The 22,084-nt window shown below is 39.2% G+C and overlaps 1 protein-coding gene across 1 annotated transcript in view; it reads left to right on the top strand.

The window, feature by feature from the left end:
- rasa2 (RAS p21 protein activator 2) overlaps positions 1-22,084 on the top strand; it is a 32,526-nt gene that overhangs the window by 4,302 nt on the left and 6,140 nt on the right. The window contains exons 3-21 of the mRNA XM_085379861.1: positions 6,504-6,607; positions 6,709-6,803; positions 8,658-8,734; positions 10,554-10,637; positions 12,246-12,318; positions 12,418-12,488; positions 13,072-13,173; positions 17,394-17,547; positions 17,667-17,815; positions 18,119-18,233; positions 18,829-18,903; positions 19,070-19,193; positions 19,641-19,747; positions 19,854-19,937; positions 20,077-20,154; positions 20,239-20,312; positions 20,568-20,674; positions 21,366-21,448; positions 21,731-21,939. Of these exons, the coding sequence (XP_085235987.1) occupies positions 6,504-6,607; positions 6,709-6,803; positions 8,658-8,734; positions 10,554-10,637; positions 12,246-12,318; positions 12,418-12,488; positions 13,072-13,173; positions 17,394-17,547; positions 17,667-17,815; positions 18,119-18,233; positions 18,829-18,903; positions 19,070-19,193; positions 19,641-19,747; positions 19,854-19,937; positions 20,077-20,154; positions 20,239-20,312; positions 20,568-20,674; positions 21,366-21,448; positions 21,731-21,939 (1,965 nt within the window). The remainder of the gene's footprint in view (positions 1-6,503; positions 6,608-6,708; positions 6,804-8,657; positions 8,735-10,553; positions 10,638-12,245; positions 12,319-12,417; positions 12,489-13,071; positions 13,174-17,393; positions 17,548-17,666; positions 17,816-18,118; positions 18,234-18,828; positions 18,904-19,069; positions 19,194-19,640; positions 19,748-19,853; positions 19,938-20,076; positions 20,155-20,238; positions 20,313-20,567; positions 20,675-21,365; positions 21,449-21,730; positions 21,940-22,084) is intronic.

The following is a 22,084-nucleotide window of genomic DNA, read 5'->3' as shown; positions in this document are numbered from 1 at the left end:
AAATAAAAAAAGCTCTTCTCCAGCTGCTGTGTATCATTAGATATTGAATACGTCCTGGTTGACTTTTCATCTTTTTCAGTCTGGTAAATGTCTTTGTTTTAAGTCAGTGTTTTACACCAGGATATTTGTCCTTAAAATGATTATTAAGATAATATTTAGACTTATGTTTTGGAGCCAATTTTAATTATTCAGCTATGCTGTCTTGAATTTATTGGTGAGTAAGAGCCACGTGTACAAATACTAGGCATTTATTTGTGGGGTAAAAGTTTAGACTGCTTACTTTGCATGTCTAGAGTCATTAAGAACATTACATTTGGCTGCTGTTACTTGTGTTTTCATATTTTAAGTTTTTCTTTTTTTTGTTTGTTTTAAAAAATAATTTCATAAAATAAAAAATCTCCTTTTGATCAGATTTTATATGGACAGAGTCATACTGTCTTTCATGGATGAAATGCAGTCTTTCGAATACTTAGAAGCTGTTGAAACATGACTCAGAGCTGTGTGTGTGTGTTCGGTTCCCTTTGAGCTGGGAAATGTTGTGTGATTCTGAGTGAAATGAGACATTATGCCATAGTTACATGTTCACAGCCAGTTCAGAGAAAGGTGTGGATATTATGAAACCTTTAAGGGTTTTTTTCTATATTGCTGCACATTTAACTTTAAACATAGTCCTGCCCTCTTTAGGCATTTCATAACTGTTCTTTTTTTTTTTTCCTCTTTGTCCTGGTTTTTTTTAGTGCAGTTCAACAACAGTTTTAGAGGCTTTTTCCTCTGTCACTCTCAGCTGCACAAGTCCACTATTTATCGCATCTTAATCTATATGGGTATGCGCTCTGTTTGACTCATGCCTGGTGTGTATGTGCTCCAGCCTTCGGGTTTTAATAACTATGATTGCTCCCTTTTGTGGTCAATTGGCTTTCTCACTTTACTTGGAAACTAGGATGACAGCAGAGACAAGTGGGTGTATGGGTGGGTTACGGTAAATAGTTCTCTGATGTTAAAGAAGATATGTGGGTGTAAATTGGATTGGCTGGCCAAGCCCAAGGTGGAAGTGTTGAGAAAGATTACATCATTCAAGATGCATTAATGGACTGTGTGGCATTTGCATGTTCTCCCTGTGTGTGCCTGGCTTTTCTTGGTACTCCGGCTTCCTCCCACAGTCCAATTTTGAAAGTGGCTAAAGTGACTGAGAATGTAAGCCCATGCTAGCCCTATGAAAGACTGGCAACGTGTCCATTGTGTATCCTGCGTCTAAGTCCTATGACAGCTGGTATGGGTAGGTGAAAAGATTCCTACTTTATAGAGGCGGACAGATTAAAGAGCTACACATTAATAAATATTGATACATATGTGATTGTTTACAAGTCTTATTTTCAGTTTCTTTTTTTAATGAGGAAATATCATTGTAAATTTAATTTATTAAGTCATAAATACACCAACAAGCTCTACACACACTTTCGAGAGCTACTTATTTACAATGTGTTTATAATTGGCCTATCTATACCTAAAGCAAGTGTATATCTACTGAATACACTAAATACACTTTGACCTGCTCCCCTCAGGCAGGAGGCTCCGGTCCATTCGCACCAGAACCTCTCGCCATAAGAACAGTTTCTTCCCCTCTGCTGTTGAACACATGAACAATAACCGTATGACTGTTCCCACCACTAACACATGACCCTACGCTGTGTTCACTGCATCATTCCATGTTTGGCACTGATCACCACCTGCACCCATGTATATATCTATCTACTTAGCACTTTTAATTCTTATTCTCATTTTTATTTTCATGTCTATTTAAGCTTAATTTATAACAGTATTTATAACAGTATGTTTGCACTGAAGCACCGCAGCAATTTCCTAATGTTGTAAACCCGCTCAACATTTGGCAATAAAACCCTTTCTGATTCTGATTCTGATTCTGAAATGCCGGCTGTCAATTAGTGCGCTATTACGTTTTTTTGTTTTTTTTCTCAAGCATTGTCGGCTTCAATCTCAGTAAATCTAAAAGAGAAGGACTGCATTTTTTTACTTGAACATGTGGACAGTTTATCTAGCCAAGTACTGTTCAGTCTGTTTAGGGACAGGTGGGCAGGCAGCACATATTAAGGTAGTGTTTAACCTACAGTCTGCTAGCTGTTTGGCTCAAAGTCTTGGTCACGAGGCAGCTGAGTGGCAGAGATATTCTGACCTTCTCTCCATCCCCCAGTTTCTAAGGGGCAGTCAATCCTGTGGTGAATAAGGCATTTGACTGTAAGAGTGAATATGTTGTCTGTGTGATATCCCAGCAGTGTGCTACAAAGCTCTACAGGGTGTACTTGGCATTTTGTAATTGGATGACTATTGCAGAACACAGTATTGTGCAGAGGTCCGGAGCCACCCTTCATTTCTTTATATTTTGCTAGGAAAATAGGAAATGGGTGCAGCGTTTTACTGAAATGTGCAAACATGCATTGAAATACAATAAGGCAAAAAAATTGTTTGACTTTCAAGCTTGTTAGAATTGTACAATCTTTGGTATGACCACCTTTATTTTTCAACTCTCTTAGGCAGCTTTCTTATAATTTAAGTAGTCTTCAGGAATAGTTTTCCAGGCTTCCTGAAGGACATTCAAAGCTCTTCTTTGGATATTGGCTGACTTGCTCTGTTCTGTCAAGATGATCCCACTTTGCTCTTTGGAGACAATCCATGACTGATATTGTCCCACTGTGTGTTTTTTCTGTCCAGGTATGCTATTACTGCATTGCCAGGGCGTTTGGGATCATTGTCACGATGAAAAATAAAACTGGTGCCAATGAGATGCTTTCTATAGGATATTGAATGGTGGTTTACATTTGATGGAACTTTTCTAAGTTAATAATTCCATCAATTTTGACATGGTCCCTTCCTAATTCTTAAAGACATGGATTTCAGATGCTGGTCGTCTGTTCTAGATGTTGTTTTTTTGTTTTTGTTTTGTTTAAGGCGTGCCACTTCTTCTTTTGTCTTCCACTTGTTGAGATTCCTCAAATTTTTTTCAACATCATAACAAGATGTGCTAAATTTTCAGCTAATAGCTCTGTGGGAATCACCTTTTTGATTCAAAAATACTTTTTAAGTTAAACTGTGTTGTCTTTTGGTATTTTTCTGTAGACGCAACTAAAGAAATGAGAACAAATTATTTGTTTTGTAACGGACTGCCAGTAACAGAGTGCCTAAAGATACAATTTAAAACTGGTTTGTTCAAGTTGTCTGTTATGTGTAGACACAACACTGGTTCATTCCTTGAGTTAGGTGCCTTTTTATATAAGTCGTGAGTAGGTTATGATTCATAGGTCAGTGTTAAGTAGGTTTATAAACATAAAAACATTCCTCTGAAAGTCATCAGGAAGGAGGACTAGACTGAAAATTTGTGAAAAAGCAGCTAATGTCCAAAGAAAAGCTCTGAAACATCGTCAGAGAACCTGGAAAATTAATTCTCAAGACCATTAAAAAAAATAAAAATATTTGAGAAAGTCTGGCAGCTTGGAAACAGAAATTTAAAAGAAATGAGGGCTGGCTCAAGACTTTTGCACAGTACTGCATTTCTCTGGTTGCAGCATTGGGCATACATGCAGAATTGTATCTAAATGTAACATTGTAACAATGTAACATGACAATGTAACACATTGTTCTGTGATCTCAGCTATTCACATTTTTGCATTTTAGCTCTTTGCATTTTACTCTTATAGCTTACTTGTCACAGTTTTTGCATTTAATTTTTAAAATGTAATTTATGGAAGACACAGGAATATAATGCAAGAGGGAAAAAATACATAGATTTTGATTTTTCTTAATAAAGTTACACTGTATGTTCAGGAAATCAGAAGAAAACTGGTAAAAGTGACAGATTTAAACCTACAAGATATCAAGAACATTCCCCTCAGTCACGATGAGTCATAAGGGCACCCTGTGTCGTCCACCTTCTGCTCAACCAGTTCATTTCCCAGTATTTTAACAAATTCTGGCGGTGTTTATGACAGTCATGTGATATTATTATTACGCTTATGTCCTGTTACAATGTTACATGTACTCAATAATTGCCCATTATTAAAATTACTACTTAACATGGAAAAATAACCCCAACCATGTTTCCACGGCACACACATGCACACTTGCTAGATAAAGAGATTTATTCTGTAGAGGAATAAACTTAATAATCACCACATCTACATTGTTGGTGAGTAAAATACAATATTAATAACTAGGAATGCACCAATTTGCCGTTTTTATTTTATTTTTCACTCCATGATTGTATGAAGTATGAATCAAATACAGTATAAAAATCAATAAAGCTGCAATTTTTAGACTGTACGTGACAAATGGATGCAAGTAAAAACTGTTTTTTACATTATTAACCAACCTATTGGTGCCCATTTAATAAAAGCTCAGCATAAAAGTCTCTACTGCTTTTTTTCTTTTCTTCTGTCATTCATGGTGACAGTATTTATTTTTTTTCTTTATCTCATCCTCTGTTCTATTTTAGCGTCCCCCTCCCCACAACCACCGAGCAGATGAGCGATATATAAAATGATGCTGATGCAATGATAATGTGCAATAAAAGCTTTAAAACCAACTTAACAAACAGGAAATGGAAGAAAGGGAAAGTCGTCAACTGTAGTTGACTGCTGTTTGTCAATAAATCATAAGTAAAACATAAGCTACTACAGCAGTTAGCAGATTTGAAATTGTTCCAAAGTGCTGACTCGTTATTTTTATGTCCATTCATGCCGCTAACTCTTTGTCGATCAAAGTATACCCTCTGGGTTTACTAATGCATTGCCACTGATGTGTGACGTAGTAAACATTAACAATACCCAGAAGTCAATAGATCAGCCTGTTGTCACATTTACCAGTGCAGCTGTGCAAGTCAGCTTTGGTCCTATAGCAACTATCAGGTTTTGAATGTTTGGTCTTGTTTTAATGTGGAACATTTCTGCGTTCACAGTGATATCAAAGTTGTCTTTAGTTATTTTGAGTTGACACCCATAATGGCAAGAATTGCATAAGTGAGAGATTTTTAGACTGAAAAGTGAAACACAAACAGTTTCAGCCATAGAAAAAAGAAAATGCATCCCCTTTAAATTCTTAGATTTTGCATATCAGGGCATAATAAAAAATAATCTGGTGCTTGGCAGGTCTTCAAATTGGGTAAATGCAACCTAAAGTCAACTAGAAAACATGACCTGTTACACAAACGGATACCTAACAAAACCTAAGCTAAAATGCAGAAACGGTGTGAGTGGGAAAAACACTAAGTACACTCTATGATTCAGTAGCTTCTAGAACCACTTTTAGCAGTACGTTGAAGTCATCATTTTCTGTATGACTTTATCTGTCTTACAGAAAACGATTGCACCCTCTCTTTACACTGTTGCTTCAGTTCATTGAGGTTTGTGGGCATTCGTTTATGCACAGCTCTGTTTCATCCGGGTTGAGGTCTGGACTCTGCCTGGGCCATTGCAACACCTCGATTCTTTTCTTTTTCAGCATTTCTACTGCGCATCTGCTGCTGTGCTTGGATCATTGTCCTGTTGCACAACCCAGTTTCACGACATTATTTCATCTGGGATTAATCAAGAAGTTTGAATCAGAATCAACCAAGCTCTCGCTGTCTGATGGTCTCACATTTGACTCTGGAATACTTTAGTATACAGAGGAGTTCATGGTTGACCCAGTGACCTGTAGCTGTAAAACAAGCTGCAATCATTAGCCCTCCTCCACCATGCTTGACAGTTGCTGTGAGGTGTTAACGCTGATATGCTGTGTTTTCACCATGCGTGCCAATGTAGTTTTGCAAACCTTGCCACCATCTTCTCGTCTTTCCAATGAACATCTTTCCAAATAAGCTATACTTGTTCATTCTTTTTCCAAATTGTACTGTCACAAACTGTAGCATTTGTCCTGTTGCTTAAGAACTGTAGAGTCTGACATGTAGCTCTTTGGTTTTTTGCAGTCTGTGAGCATCGCACAGTCTGTTCTTAAGGCGAATTTGCCCAAATGTCCACTCCTAGGAAGACTGGCAACTGCCTTTTATGGTTTCCACAGTGAGAAATGATCTTTTAAATCGCAGAATGATGGTCTTGTAACCCTTCCCAGATTGTGGAAGAGAAGTAACAGTTGCTTTGAGACAGTTGCTGATGTCTCTCATTCTTGGCATTGTGTATACACACACCTGAATGTTCAAGTACGTCTGCTTACATAGAGGTGCTCACACTTGCTGATGATCATTTAATCAAGTGCATTTGATTAACTGATCATCAGGCTGCTACTTGCATAGAAACAGTACTTAATTTTATTTATTTGTTACAAAATACTTCTGCGTTTTGTAATTCCTGTCAAATAAATATTGAAATGGTGCATTGCAGGTCAGTTTACCTCACAGTAGAACCTTTGACCACTGACTATACTCATTCTCGCTTGTTCCCTTTTCTACCAAAAGAGAGATAACCTTGTTAGCTAATTTAGACCTCTCCCTTTTACAGCCCTTTCTACGGAGAGGACTTCTACTTTGAGATCCCACGCCCATTTCAGTGTTTATCCTTCTATGTTTATGCCAAGAGTGTTTTCCAAAGGGACCTACCTGTTGGTGAGTAACATTTAAGAGGACAAGCAAGTATATTTTCTCATCTCGATGAATGTGTTGATTTTTAACGTGTGTGTGTGGGTTTGTGTTGCTTTCTCTTTTAGGCAAGGTGTCCATCCGGAAGGATGACCTATGTAAATACAGTGGGAAGGAGAACTGGTTTAGCCTTCAAACAGTAGATCCTAATTCAGAAGTCCAGGTAATTTCTAGGAAAGCTGATGACTCACAAATGTAAAAATTTGACCCTGCTGTATTTGACCCTTGCCCCCTTTTTTTTTTTTTTTTTTTTTTTTTTTTTACTGCAAGGTTACTCGTACTGCATAAAGTTCCACTCGCTTGGTCATCAGCACAGCACAGTTAATGATGATAGTCTTTTACAGCTCACAGTACCCCAACATAGCGAGCAGGAAATCTGCTCGCACGTAGTCAGAAATTTGCATGCAGATAAGATCATTTCCATGTCAAAATAAGGCTTAATAACCTTACAAACTCAACTCTTCTCACTAACATCCGGACTGTCACCATCCAAAGAACACACTGTCCGAGTCTTTTTGCATGGAAATAGAAAAGCAATACGCAAGTGTCCAGTTTATTAGTGGCAGACTCTTAATGTCATCGCACGATGGCAGCTGAAAAAAGGCAATGTTTGTGGCACAGAAGTAAAGACATTTGTCTAACTGCACATTTAACCTGTTTAATAGACAGCAAGAAGCTTTTTAACCAACACCACCAGAAAAATATAATTGCTTCCATAACTGATACTATTTCCCCCCCACTTGTTTTGTTCTAGCCATCTTCATGATTTAGACTAAAAGTCTTAAAATTTGTATTTGAAATGTAAGCACACTTTGAAAAGAGTAATTTCAAGTCTTCTCCTGCACATTTATATGATGTATAATTAAGAATGCATGCACACGAGGAGAAAGCTGTTGCTAAAAATGATCCTGGGCTAAAATACTTGATCGACTTATCAGGTGTTTTCGGTCCATCGTCTTACATTTTTTGTTTTCCAGCATTTTATTTTTATCTTTTTTTTTCATGAGTGCAGTTCTAGTTTCTGTCACATATAGGGCATATATGTGGGCTGCTCTGTTTCAACTGTACATCACTATCTTTGATCAGATAGTTTTTTGTGGCGTGCTTGTATTGGGTGAAACTATAGCACACTACCACTTCTGTGCTGCTGCAGCTAACATGTTGACTCTAGCTGCCATTAGCCCACGCCAAGACTATTCTGGGTATGTGCCGCTACACTGATTCACTCACAAGTAGACACTTTCAACAGCAAAGTTACATCAGTGAGCGATGGAGGTGTTGTTTCAGTACCTCTCTGGTTTGATTTGCAGCCAAACAGGGGGGCTGTGTGAACACCCTGCGAGCAGTATTAATTTTAGGTAACCTGCTCAGTTAATAGGGGTCACGGCTGGAACGTGAGCGTTAATTTGGTGAGGATGCTGGTTCATTTGGACGTATATTGGCTTAAAGGCCTGTGCTGCATGAGAAAGGAGTACTTGCCATCTCAGCCAAGTGCTGAATTGCAGAGACGGAGTGCAAGTGTGGGGGCGTTTTGTTTAGCTCACCCTCTGTTGCTCACTCTCTCACTCTGTATCTCTCTCTCTCGTTCTCTCTGACACTTCCGAAGGCAAGACCGGCAGCCTTCACCACATCCGACTCCCCTAAAGATCTTTATGAGTGATTTTGAACATTTTTTTTTTCCTTTACATTTTTAAAATTCACAGCTGTTGTGGCTCTTGTCACTCTCCTGGTTCTCCCATTAACCTAAATCAAGATGGAGTATGAGGTGGAGCAGGACTGCAGGTCTTGGAGAATAAGCAGAACCCATTTTGAAATATGACAGCGAGAGAAATGTGCAACTTAGTAACAAATAAACATGGTGTGCAAAAGTATCGCATATCATCAGTACTGCAAGCCAGATTTTTATCTTGTTTACGGCCTACATAACTTTTGACTTGTGCCTTCACTAAAGACTGTAGACTCATGGCCTTAGTAATGTGTAACTTCTTAGAACGTCTCCTCTCCTCATGGTCAACAGGGCAAGGTTCACCTGGAGATGCGATTGAGTGAAGTGATCACAGAGAACGGATCAACAGGCCAACACATATCAGTCCGGTGAGTTCTACGAGTCACTTGTTTCCTGTCAAGTGTGCTGTGAGTACAGTTAGTTTGAAACTTTGCAGGGAAATCATGACAGAACTCCAAAGCTTGAGTCAAGTGAGTATTTTCACTGGCTAAAGATCAAACCTTCACATTAAGCCCAGCAAAACAAGTCTCCAACATAAAAGGTGTTAGGTAAAAGTTTGAGTAATAGCGCATAGCATACAATCCTAAACTGACTGTCCACACTTCTCATTCTGAGCAACAACTTGTTTGAGAAAGAAATATGTTTAAAGTTGTTTAAAAAAGGGGGAAAAAAAAAAAAAGAAGAAGTCATCATTGATAAAAGTTTCAGTATTGCTTGCTAATCTTGGGTCTCGGTAGCTTATTTTGTGTGTGGTTTTCAGTGTGTCACAATATTCCTTTATCATTCACCTTTACTTCCGAGCTGTACATTTCGCATCACACAGTTTTCACAAGCACAAACCGATATAAGGGCAGATAATGACGTGGGAGGATGTTGAGAGAGAGAGAGAGAGAGAGGGGGGGGGGGGGGGGGGGGGGGGGGGAAAGAAAGCGCCCATTGACAGATTAGGCTGAGCATGTAAATTTACACACACGTATGTGCATGTGTATGTCAGACCTCTTGCTGTTTACGTATGTTGTTTTGCACCCCCACCATTCATGCTTGGAGAGCAGGGTAATGAGAAGGAAGTGATGGCATCTGAGCAGGAAGCGTGCGCTTCTCACTCTGCAACCGCTGTGGTTTTCTGCTGCTGTCATTCAGTGTTTGAATCGGATTGTTTGCTTAAACCGTCGGCCTGCTCACTGTCACCTGTGCGTAATTGCTCTTGTTTTTCTCCATCGGGTCGACCAGACAAGTCCACGAAGGGCGTGAGGCTCATCGTCCCGTTGCAGGAAGCTAATCGGAGCAAAGTTGCATCGCGTCGAGTTAAAAATGATGTAAGAGTGAGGCTTTAGGGAATATTGTTATGACAACCTTGAAGATGATACCCAAACATCTTTACATTCAGCTGCTTGGCTTCTCCCTCCGGCCCCGCTTAGCATAGCAGGCTGAATTCATTCTTATTCTCTGCTGACTTGTGCTTAGCAGCCACATCCTGTTTAGACTGCTCACAGTGCCTGTTGTCACCTGAAACACCTGTTTTGTTTTGTTTTAAAAAGATCCTTGTGTGACGCCAGTCAAACGTGAGGTCAGAGTTTCTAATGATATACTGTAATCTAGTTTAATAATCCAGTGCTACATTTAAATATAGTTCACGCTTCATGTTGTTTTTGTTTTTTCCAATACAATACTATATAAACTTGGTTTGTAGTATATGCTTGTCAGTTGAGCCTGATTCCTCTTTTGGTGCAGAGTCATTGACATCTAACATAACTAAGCAGGTTTGTGAACAATAAATAGGGTGATGCAGTGACATTTTTAATGATTATGTCTTTAAGCTTAATGTGCAAAAGCATTTACGGTGTCTGTTTTGAAGACGGGGTGTTTTTCTTATTGTTCCGGTAGTGCAAACCATACAAGGTTTAACACTAAAAGCATTTCCACTGAGGCGTCTGTTGAACCAACAAGAAATTATTTACCATTCACGCACCCGCGGCACGGCATTAAAAGCTAATCTCTCCCAAGGTCTGGGTCACTTTAGGGCCTGTCAAAGTGTTACTGTGTGAAATATTGACGGTTTTGGTCCAAGGTGAGCAGCTCCTCAGTGTTTAGAAAGGTGGAATCATAAGATGTAACAAGAATGCTATAACGGTGTAATATAGTTGCCTTTATTTTATGTTCTTTCTCTTTTCTTGTGTTTTTATTCAGGATAATTGAGTGCAAGGAACTGCCTTTGATCAGTGGGCAGAACTGTGACCCCTATGCTACCGTGTCACTTGTCGGACCTGCCAGGTAACTCTGAATTTCGCGCAGATAACAAAATAAGTTCTTAGTGTGTTACAGAATATAGAAGTAGCTTGTTTGTTCCTTTTTTTTAGCTTTGTGTAATCACATAAGTAATGACCAATTTCCTGAAATAAACAGTGCACAGGTTTTCCACACTGCCTTTAAAACTACTGAGGAATATGTGCAGAAATATTGTGCAGTGTGACTTGAAGCGTAAGGTCCCTACATATATTCTCATCTTTAGGAGCACGCCCGGTCTAAACCAAGGTTGTTATGGTTAAAGCTAATTGTGGAAAAAGTTTGAAGTAGTTTTCTTTTTTTAACTAACTGTAAGAACATCGTGAACTTGTACAGCTGACTTAAAATAAAGTACAAACAGACAACAAATGTCGTTAGTTTTAGTCTTTCTCAGCCTGCCTGAAGAGGCTTTGTCACACATATTTGAGATGTGGGAGTTATTATGGGTTTGTTTGGTTTTTTTTAGTTTCAGTTCATTTCCAGAGTGGATTTCTTTTCAGTTTAGTTTTTATTGTTTGAAAGTTTTTATTGGTTTCACTGTATTAGTCAGTTTTTTGTTTGTTTTTAAACTATCATTGTATGGAGGAAATATGTAGGAAGATTTAGGAAAATCGGTGCAGGTATTAGAACAAAAAAAAAATCCATCAAAGCCTCCTTGAGAAATTGTAATTTTTTAAATTTATTTTTTTGAGCCAAACTAAAAAAATACTAAGACTAAGGATCTTTCCTCTAAATATTTTGTTATTGAAAGTTTACAAAATTGTTTCATTTAATTTTAGGTAATTCTAACAACCTTCTGTGGGGCATTTTCAGCTTTTACAAGTTGTTGTGCTTGCATTGTAATATCTGTTTGGACTTTCTTAAATCTTGCTCCCAGCAAGTACCCTCCATATTATTTTTGGAGGCGTTTTTAGCTAGATGCTTTCAAGGCTGTTATTAGGCATCTATAATTCGACTTTTGTGAATATAAAGTTGTTTTATTGAGTTGTTTTTGTCATGAATTAAAGTAACAGGGTGCATGTTATAGATGCTAAAAGCAGGTCTTTTTAGTTGCTAGGCATGATGACAGGATTTCTGATATAGTTGGGAACCTCGAGCAGCGTGAGCTGTACCTGCGTGCCAGGTTTAGTTGCTCAACACCTGATCGTGCAGGAGGAGCTCGCAGACAAAGAGCAAACACGCAGACAGAGATTTTGTGCTATTGTAAGATTAGAAAGACTGAAACTAATTAAAACTATCTGAAACAAACCACACCTCTTGAAACAAATACAATATCAAAATCAAAGACTCAGAACTAGACTCTGGTTTAAACAAATTTTTATTTTATTTTTTTTAATGAATGTCATGAGTGAGCTGACTAAACTTTCCAAGAATACAAAGACTATGAGCTCAACTATGAGCATCCACTTACAGCTTGCCACCATCGTGAACCTTGTTACAGATGGCAAGATTACATTTTAGTCATCTTAAGTCACTCCCTGACAGTGCGATAGGAGTCACATGCTTCTCTTCCCCTTTTCTTCTCAACGTATCCATAGCTGAATCCTTAAATTATCAGAGAAAATGGCATTCAGTTTCTGTAATGTCTCCCCTAAGGTCTGATCAGAAGAAAACAAAGGTAAAGAAGAAAACCAGCAACCCTCATTTTGAAGAGACCTTCTTCTTTGAGGTAAATCTTGTAACACATGTTACCACATCATAGGTTTCAAATGGTCTGTTGGTTACAGCAGATAATTGTATATATTAACCATGACATGTTCATCTGCAGGTCACACGGTCCTACTCCAGGAGGACTCAATTCAACGTGGAGGAGGAGGACATCGAAAAACTTGAGATAAAGTGCGTTTTGAAGGTTTTTTTCCCCCCTTTTGTGTGCGCTTAACGCTCTCTCTCGCTGTCTAACAGACCCACACACATACATGTACACGCTTCCCCTTTATAGTCTTGACAAAAGAAGAAGAATTTCTTAACGACTTCAGGTTTAAAAAAAAAAAAAAAAAAAAAACCCAAACAAAAAAACTTTTTATTTGGTGTATTCTGACTACTGATGGAGAGCCTTTGATTTCTGGTTAAGGATATGTGGGGCTTCCATCACAGTGGATTCATAGCTCACTGGGTAAGACTAGTCAGAGCTGAAGGTAAACACTCGTGCATGGTGTTGAGGTTTGGATTTGAGGTGGTGTCATTGCACACATTGTATTGGTTTTTATGCACCAAGCAGGTAAGCACCGCTTAGTAGCGATTTTTCTTTTAAGCCCTTTCTGCCATATTTGAAGTGGGTGGTTGTTTTGTGCTGAACACACAGACAGAAAGAGCAACATTTATTTTGCCTTGCTACTTGTACATGTAGTTTGTAGTAACAGTTGTATATTTGCAGATGAAAAACATTCTTTCAGTCCACATCCTTTCCCCTTTTTTGCAGAGTTGATTTGTGGAACAATGAGAATCTGGCTCAGGATGTTTTTCTGGGGGAAACACGGGTTCCTGTCAAGATCCTACAAAGCGACCACATTCACAAAGCCTGGTAAGGAGCAGACGGAAGTATCTCGCTATCTTTAAACGTATTTATGCATACTTATTGAGCACTAGGCTGACAAATTTAGATTTTCTGTCCCCTTGTTTTGAAAATGGGTTTAAAGTGGAATCCTCCCCCCTTCAGGCACATGCCTGTAATAAAGACAGAGCATTTTCTTCCCATTTTAAATGGCAATACTGAGATAAAACTGAAATGTTCATGAGCTTTGGTTTACACCCCTATTACCTCCTGTTTACATAACTCCTAAAAGATTTTCCAAAATAGATTCAGAAGGGTCAGTTTTACCTATATGTGCTCGACTAAATCCAGCACAGTCTGATGTGTCTGTGCCTTTAAAAATTTACTACGGGGGGGAAAAAAACAAAAAACATGATCATTAATCTGTCATGGCCTGATTACCTTCCTCTTTACCAAACAGGGTTTTTTTTTATTTTTTATTTATTTAAACACTGGAAGGTGGAGCCGCTGCCTTTGGTATTTCACTGTTCAGGAACCCAGTCTTGCATGTCTGTTTGCACTGTTGCATTTTCTTGCTTTTACAAGGTGATCTTAAAACTCTTCCTAGATTTCTCAGAGTTCAGCAGTTTTTCCACTGTGTGGGTGTTTTCCTTGCTTTGCGTCAGAGTAGGAGATGTGGGATTACGCCAGATAGCAGTTTGTTCAACATTATGCACTCCACACTGTATATAAATGCCACTTGTTTTGCACATATTCAACTCTGTATATTTTATATATTTTATTATTATTATTATTATTATTATTATTATTATTATTATTATTATTTTATTTTATTTTTTTACTATTTAATTTGTAAAAATGTGTATACACACACACACACGTAGGAAAATATTTAGTATACACATCCAGAAATGCATACACTATTATATATTGTACATATATTTATTAGTTTCAGGTTGGCCATTCTTGTATTTTGCTCGTTTGTGTTGTTGTGTTTGCACATCTCTGTTGCTTGTGGGGCTCGCACACAAGAATTTCACTCGCATGTGCTGTGCCAGTGTGCCTGCACATGTGATGTGACAATAAAAAGTGATTTGATTTGATTTGATTTGTTAGTAGATGAGGGCTTTGAGTCGAGTGCGTGGGTGGCTTATGCATGGTGGCAGTACCTCATGTCCTGTGTTTATGCTGGAAGTCGTCCATGTTGCATTCATAAAAAGTGTTGGGTACAGGTGATCTGTTAAAGTGTCTCTGTCTGTGTGCAGTGATTACAGATCAAGGGGATTACGGGCAAACCTGCAGTGACTGCAGGCCAACTCGACATGTATAATGTTGTTTTACCCCACCTGTTGGCTTATGGAGAGATGTGCAGGCACTATGGGAGGAAGATTTATTGATCACTAGGCTGACTAATATGTTCTGAATCAAGGGTGGGGGAACTCCAAGCCTTAAGGGCCGTGTCCTGCAGGTTTTAGATCTCGCCCTGGGTCAACACACCTGAATCAAATGAATGAACCTGAATTAGTTCATTACCAGGCCTCTGGAGAACTTCAAGACATGTTGAGGAAGTAATTTAAAACCTGTTTTGGATCAAGGACTCCTCTGAAACCTGCAGGACACCAGCCTTTGAGGCCTGGAGTTCCCCCACCCCTCGTCTAAATGGATATTATAAAAAGACTTTTCCTCCCATGTCCAGATTTTTGGTCATTTTGATCTTTTCTTTCTTAATTTAAATGTCAAAAAAACGCCGATTAGCGGTTGAACAGCCTCACAAATTTAGATTTTCTTTCCCCTTGTTTTGAAAAAGGGGTTCAAAGTTAAATCATCCCTCGTTTAGGCATATACCTGTAATAAAGACAGAAGCATTTTCTGAACATTTTAAATGCCTATGTCGAGATAAAGCTGAAATATTTGTGTGCTTTGGTTTACACCCCTATATGCTGTTAAACAAGCCTAATGATTGAATTCCTCTTATTTTAAGTGAAAGCTGTTAGAGCAGCAGGAAAGAATTGGCAGCGTAGCAAAGACGGCTGTTTAGTTGATATACTGTGATAAACAGGTATCTGTACTGAGCAGCATTTAGAAACCTTTTTTTGGTTTTTCTCAGTTGTTGCTGTAAAATATCCTCTAGTTTATCGTCTTGCTTTGCAATCTATTTATCATGGTTTTATGATTTTCAAGATTTTATGCTCATTACTTAAAACCTTTGTAAAGTGGACTTAAATCCTTTGTGATGCTGCATATTTACTGCACTATTCCTGATACTTACTCTATTTCATGTTTATAGTATACATATTTTCTAAAGATGCATCCATTGAACTTTTTTGGCTTATTTCAAATTTCCCTTTTTCCGATACCAGCATTTTCCACTTTCGATATTCTTTCTAAAACCAGCACATACAAGCTAATCAGCTTTTATTCACTGATTTGTTTTTTTCTTAAATAGTAAAAGAAACTATAAAACCTTTACAGTTTCTGCAGTAAGTTACAGGATCTTCTTTTGCTGAAACAACTGAGTATAAAGTTTTCTGCTACTGCAAAGAGGTGAAAATAAGTTTCTGTACCTGACATGTATAATCTTTCTAGACAAAAGCAGGGTCTAGTAGATTTATAGAACAAAATAAATGTCAGGTACTTCCATAATTTTCCAATATATTTATAACTTCACTAGATAACCGGAGATCAACTCTCGTCTCTTTTTCTCCCGTCTCCATAATTTTTCTCCTAACTGCTTTAATCGTTCTGCTCATACCGAAGCTGCCGACTCTTGGCTGGCTCTGACCTCTGGATAGGTTCAACCACTTTTCTTTTGTTACCTTCTTAAACTTGTCCTTGTTCACTTAAGTTAGGTCGATTTAAGTGTCTGGTTAGGTTTGTTGTTAGGATCGTTTTCGTGGTGGTCCCCCCGCAGTTTACTTTGGAGAACTTTGTCGCCGAACTCAGAGCTGAGACCATCTGTGCTAACACCGTGTAAGCTTGTGGCTGTGAATATACCACTGTGCACATGTTATGTATTTATGAGATATAGTGTCTTGTAATCAGACGTGAGGCTGTCAGAGGGTCACTGGTGCGAGCTGAGTACACTGGGAATCGGCTGATTGCAGTTCCTGGTTGATTCAATGTTGCGTTTTTTTTGTTTGTCTTTTTAATATTTTCCCACTTTGAGGATCTCATGCATCTCTGTTGTTACTTCATCTGCTGTTTCAACTGGCTGTTACTGATTTATGAAAATGGGAGAGTGTGTTAGTTGTTAATTATTAATTATTAGTGGTCATAAGCTGCTTCTTTGCCTGGACCACCCCCACTATAAACAAGCACTCCCACCTCCACCACACCGCACCCTATCCCTGCCACCCACACACCCACCAATATCAGTCATGGCCTATGTAACCCTCGTCACTTTCTCAACCCTGTCCTCTAATGTGTGACTTTGTATTGTGCCCCTTCCTCCTGTTTTGTGTATATACTCCTCATGTCTGTTATTTATTCCTGCTGTCCTGCTAGTTATGTTTTCATACCATGCTCAGATGGTGTGGCGCTCCCACAATTTTGTAGTACATGTACAACAATCTGGCATCTCTACTAGAAGTTTGTGCATTAAAACAAAGAGCTAAGAAGTCTTAAGTTAACTGGATGGATGCACACCAGATGTAAACCGCTGCGTGCTCAAATAAGCAGCTCTCGATCTTTATCTGCATCGAAGATAATAACATGTCAGCTGTTTTGTTCAAAATTTGTTTCCACTTTCCTCAATTGGCTGTGGAGGGGTGAAAAAAAATATTGCAGGTTTAAACTCTGTGTTTGACTCAGACAACTGTATTCTGCATGAGTATATGTGCACAACTCATCATATATTTAGGTAAGACATTGGATAAAAGCACATTTTGACAAATGAAGATGCTTTCTTCTGTCCTGCAAAGTGTTTTTGGAAGCTTCAGTGTTCGTTTTGCTGCTTTTTTTCTGGTACAGTTGGTCTGTGATGTGTTAAACAGTTGGTATCAAACAAGCAGGATCAGCTTTTTTTTTTTTTTTTTTTTTTTTTTTTTTAAATTATGTGTAATCTTAGGTGGGTTGTGTTGTAGAGTTAATACTTTATGAAAGTGTCCAGGCTGTCTGTGACTGACACACATGTTCTCAGTTATCTGGTTTCTGTCTTGGTTATGTGATAAGTCGCAGGTTCCATGTGTTCAGAGGATGACTCATTAGTCACAGCACAGTAATGTGTTGTTTCTCTTATTGTCACCCATAAGGTATCTCCTTCAGCCAAAAGGGAACGGCAACAAATCCAAGTCTGATGATTTAGGATCCTTGCGTTTGAAGCTGACCTACATAGAAGACACAGTGCTGCCATCTGCCTGCTACACGCCACTCTGCACCCTGCTGCTCAAATCCCCAGATGTGAAGGTGAGACAGACGCTTTAAGTCGAAGCAAATCCTGATGAGAAAATTCCACACTGAGACGATGCAGAGATCGATATTGTTGTCTTTTCTCTTTTCACTTTTTTTTTCTCACCCTTCTTCAGCCCATCTCAGCATCAGCAGCACACATCCTGGGGGACATTTGCAGAGAGCGATACGAGGTCGTTCTGCCGATGGTCCGACTGCTGCTCCACAACAATCGCTTCGTGCCTTTTGTCTCTGCTGTGGCAGCACTGGAGCTGGACAACACTCAGTGAGTACTCCTCTGGCACATACCTTTTTACACCAAGCCAAGTAGATACACCGGATAGAAACATGCAAACAGATGTTACTGCACTGCAGTCACGCTGTGTTTTCCCTAACAAACAGTTCAACTTTCTGGCTATGACTAATGCAATAAAACAGGAAGCAGCTCTAAAATACAATAGAGCTTCAAGAGTGAATGTGGTTTTAATTACTCGTCTTGACTCAGACGGTCTGATTCTGAAACTTCATAAAAATTCTAGTCACAAAATAAAGTCTAATTGGTGTCTGTGGAATATCTGTGTCCATACAGGGAGGCTAACACTATATTCCGTGGCAACTCGCTGGCAACGCGCTGCATCGATGACATGATGAAGATTGTGGGAAAGAATTACCTATCTGTCACCTTGAAGCCTGTAATAGATGAGGTATGAGTAAAAAGGAGACACACACACACACACATCCTGTGTCGATGCCAGAATAGTCATGAATCACTGGGGTTAGAATGGAAAAATCCACTTAAACATCTGCCCTTCAGCCTCAGTCTGCAGATGTGCAGATGTAATTGGAGGGTTTGGATAGGCGCAGGGTATTTTCCTTTAAACGGTTTTAAAACTGTAATTTTTTTTTTAATCCTGTCTGGCTTGTTGACACTGGTCTAGATGTACAGGTTGAAGGCCACTGTAATTACCACAGTTTCTTGCAACTGTATCTACAGAGTGTGCATTATTGTGTATTTGGTCTTTTCTTTTATCTGTGACTTACAATTGCTAGTTAATTTGAGTTCTTCGACATAAAGCAAAAAGACACAGCTGGTGTTGAAAATGCCTTCAGTCCCTCCTCTCACTCACCGTGTCCAGCTGGTGTCCCTCCAATTTCAAGAAAATCTGAATAAACGTGCAGCTCCACACAGCAGCAAATCTCAGTTCTTGTTCACTTGAAATTTAAAGATTTGGTTTGTACTAATTGTTCTTTGTTTGCTTGCTTGATTTTTTTTTTTTTTCCCCCTCGTATCTTTAACAGATTTGTGAATCCAACAAAACCTGTGAGATAGACCCTATTAAACTAAAGGAAGGTGACAATGTAGAGGTCAACAAGGTAAGTGCACCCATCTCACTAGATTTATCAGTCTTGTAACAGGATTAATTGAAGCTTTGCTTGTCGTAAAACTGCGAAAAAAAGTGTTTATCCACTTTTTAGCTTCTGTTTAAAACATTTTAAAGTGATGCTAAGTTGTTGTGAGTTTTTTACTTTACCTGTGCAGGAAAACCTGCAGGGTTACGTCCAGAAAGTCTTCTCCTCCATCACCCAGTCAAGTTCTAACTGCCCACCACTAATGTGTGACGTCTTCAGGTCTCTGAGGCATTTGGCCTGCAAACGCTTTCCAGGTAAAACGTAGAGCCAGTGTTAAAAAGAAAAACTGCTGTGACAAAAGGTTATATGCACACCCACAGCAGGTGTGTAAATTGTGACGTAAATGTCATTATGCCGGGCTTTTAGCAGATTGCGATGTTGCTGCTGGCTAAATGCCTTAGTAGTCCACAGCAGTATATTAAACCAAATGATATTTGGTATATTTATATATACACTCACCAGTCTTTTCTTTGCATACACCTTGATTTTACTGGGTTGGACCTTTGCTTTGCCTTATGAGCTAACTTAATTCTTCATGGCATAGATTCAGCAAGGTGCTCGATACATTCCTGAGGTTTTGGTCTATTTTGACAGTTTTGAGCTTTTCTCATATAAAATATCTCTATTTTATACGCCATTTTTTTTTTGCCGATTGAATTGAATTTGCTGGTTTCTCAGGTGTTTCTTTCTCCTCTCCACAGGCGACCCACATGTTCAGTACTCAGCCGTCAGCAGCTTTGTGTTTCTGCGCTTTTTTGCTGTCGCTGTTCTCTCTCCTCACTCCTTTCAACTGCGTTCCCATCATCCTGTAAGTACACGTCACCCACTCTCAGCGCTAATGACCAGTGAGCGTTTGCAGTTTACGTTCTCAGTCGGTTAACCTCGGTGCCGTTGTACATTTTCTGTAACTGCAGGATCCCGAGATTTCCCGGACGCTCACACTCATCTCAAAAACCATTCAGACTCTCGGCAGCTGGGGTAGCTTGTCAAAAAAGCTGGTAAGATTTATATTGCTGAAATTCTAGTGTGAACTACGTGTTGTCCACTTTATAGTAATTGACAAACAGAGGCACTTTCCAAATGCATTTTTTTTTCCTGTTATGCTAATTAAACCCACTTTGTTTTTTCTCTTTCTAGTCCAGTTTTAAAGAAACCTATATGTATGACTTCTTCAAATCATTCCAGGAAGAGAAGTGTATCGAAAAAGTTAAAAAGGTATTTTTTCCCCCCTCACATACTCACATAAAGGTCTATAAAAGGATTCATCATTTCTAATGGCTGTTATCATTTTGTTTCCAGTTTCTGGATGAAATCTCCTCCAACGTCAGTAAGGAGTCCAGTGGGCTGGAAGACGCTGTCGTTCTCAAGGAGGGGTGAGTGTTCAGTTCAAGTCTGGGCAGAACTGAGAACTCTCACTTGGTAATAAAGAAGCCTTGAGAGTAGGCATAAAACAACAAGTGAATTTTATGACACGATAACCGTTTGAGGGCGTTCACTATGTCCTGCTAGAAGACTCTAATTACATCATTTGAGCATAAAGATTACTCTGAAGTAATAAATTGTACTTATGTTTTTTTTGCCTTAAGTAAATCAGCTCAGATTTGAACCCTTAGCCTGTCCTTTTATAGGGAAGTACAGAAACGTGCTCAGGGGAGAAAACCCCCTGGAATGAAAACGTTTAAGAAGAGGTGGCTCAGACTGACCAACAGGGAGCTCTCCTACCACAAACATAAAGGTGAGACCAGTTTACTGTAATCTCATACTCGAATGTGATGAAAACTAATGAGACAAACACGTATGCACGGGTTACACGCAATGCTAAGTTCCCGATACTAGCACTAGATGGAGCTAAAGTAATTACTTGTATATTACTTATAAAATTAAGAGATTAAATGGACTGGTTCTTTTATATAGTGCATTTCTACTGAGTATTCAAAGCACTTTATACTTGCCTCATTCACCCATTCATACAAGCACTTTTTTTCTGTTTATGCCTTTTAAAGTACTGGACAATAAGCATATACAATGACCTGATTTGTTTTTGTAGTTTCCTGTGTTGATTACTTGCGTGTTGACTTTGCATCAGCTGATTAATGAAATGCATGTTTTGAGGGCTTTGCAGAGTAAATACTGCCTTTCTGTGATACTTAAGGAAAGTTTCGAGTGCTCAGTAAATTGTCAGAGAGAGAGGGTGTGATAATAAACAAGATTGATCATCAATCATTGGAGCCAGTTGATAGGAATATAAAACTTCAAGTCTTCAAGGAATTTCCCAAAAAATCTGTTCAAAAACTGCAGCTTTTACTTTCATAGGAGAAGTTAAAATGTTTTATTTTCTTCTGCTCATTATTTAAGCTAAACGGTAATGTTGTTGAGACTGGAGGCTGTTTGTGCGTAAACCTAACAGAATGACTTGTTCTCCCCAGGGAAAGATGCCGACCGCACCATTAATGTCAAAAATATCCGGGCGGTGGAGAAAGTGGATGAAAGTGCCTTTAACCGCAAAAATGTAAGCCAGTTCCCCCTCTCACATGGCCCCGTCATCACTTCTCATGTATTACCCGTTTAAAATGGAAACGTCAGTGCCAGTGTCACTTCCTCCTGTTGTTATTAACAGTGAAAACGGCGCATTGTTGGTCTCATGGGCACGTTCACTTTCAAATGAAGTACAGAAATGACAATGTTGTTGTTGCTGGTGTAGAGGGGCGCTTTGTTTCTTGCGCTCAGAATGACCTTTATGGGAACGAAACGGTCACATCATAGTTTAACTACTTTGTTTCTCTTGCGTCAGATGTTTCAGGTGGTCCACTCTGAGAAGCCTCTTTACGTCCAGGCTGGAAACTGTGTGGAAGCCAGCGAGTGGCTGGAGGTCCTGAGCCAGGTCAGTCGTTGCAACGAGGGACGCCTGGCCACTTTCCACCCGTCAAACTACACCAGCGGGGCCTGGCAGTGCTGCCAAAGCCTGAGTAGCAACGCTCCAGGCTGCAAGCCCTGCACAACGTGAGTTTTTCCTCCACATCAACACCACCGGGCGGGGCGGGGGGGGAATGGTTCAGTACCCTCGCTGCCATACGTGGGGCGTGTGTTGCAGATCACAATAAACGCTTAATAAAACTGCCTGCTGGTCTTAAGTTTGACTGACTGT

The sequence above is a fragment of the Rhamphochromis longiceps genome, linkage group LG14 (assembly GCF_057381845.1).
Source record: "Rhamphochromis longiceps isolate RC_006_pf linkage group LG14, R_longiceps_female_GT1.1, whole genome shotgun sequence".
Taxonomy (NCBI): domain Eukaryota; kingdom Metazoa; phylum Chordata; class Actinopteri; order Cichliformes; family Cichlidae; genus Rhamphochromis; species Rhamphochromis longiceps.
Note: the sequence above shows the minus strand (reverse complement) of the source record. Positions and strands in the feature narration are given on the sequence as shown.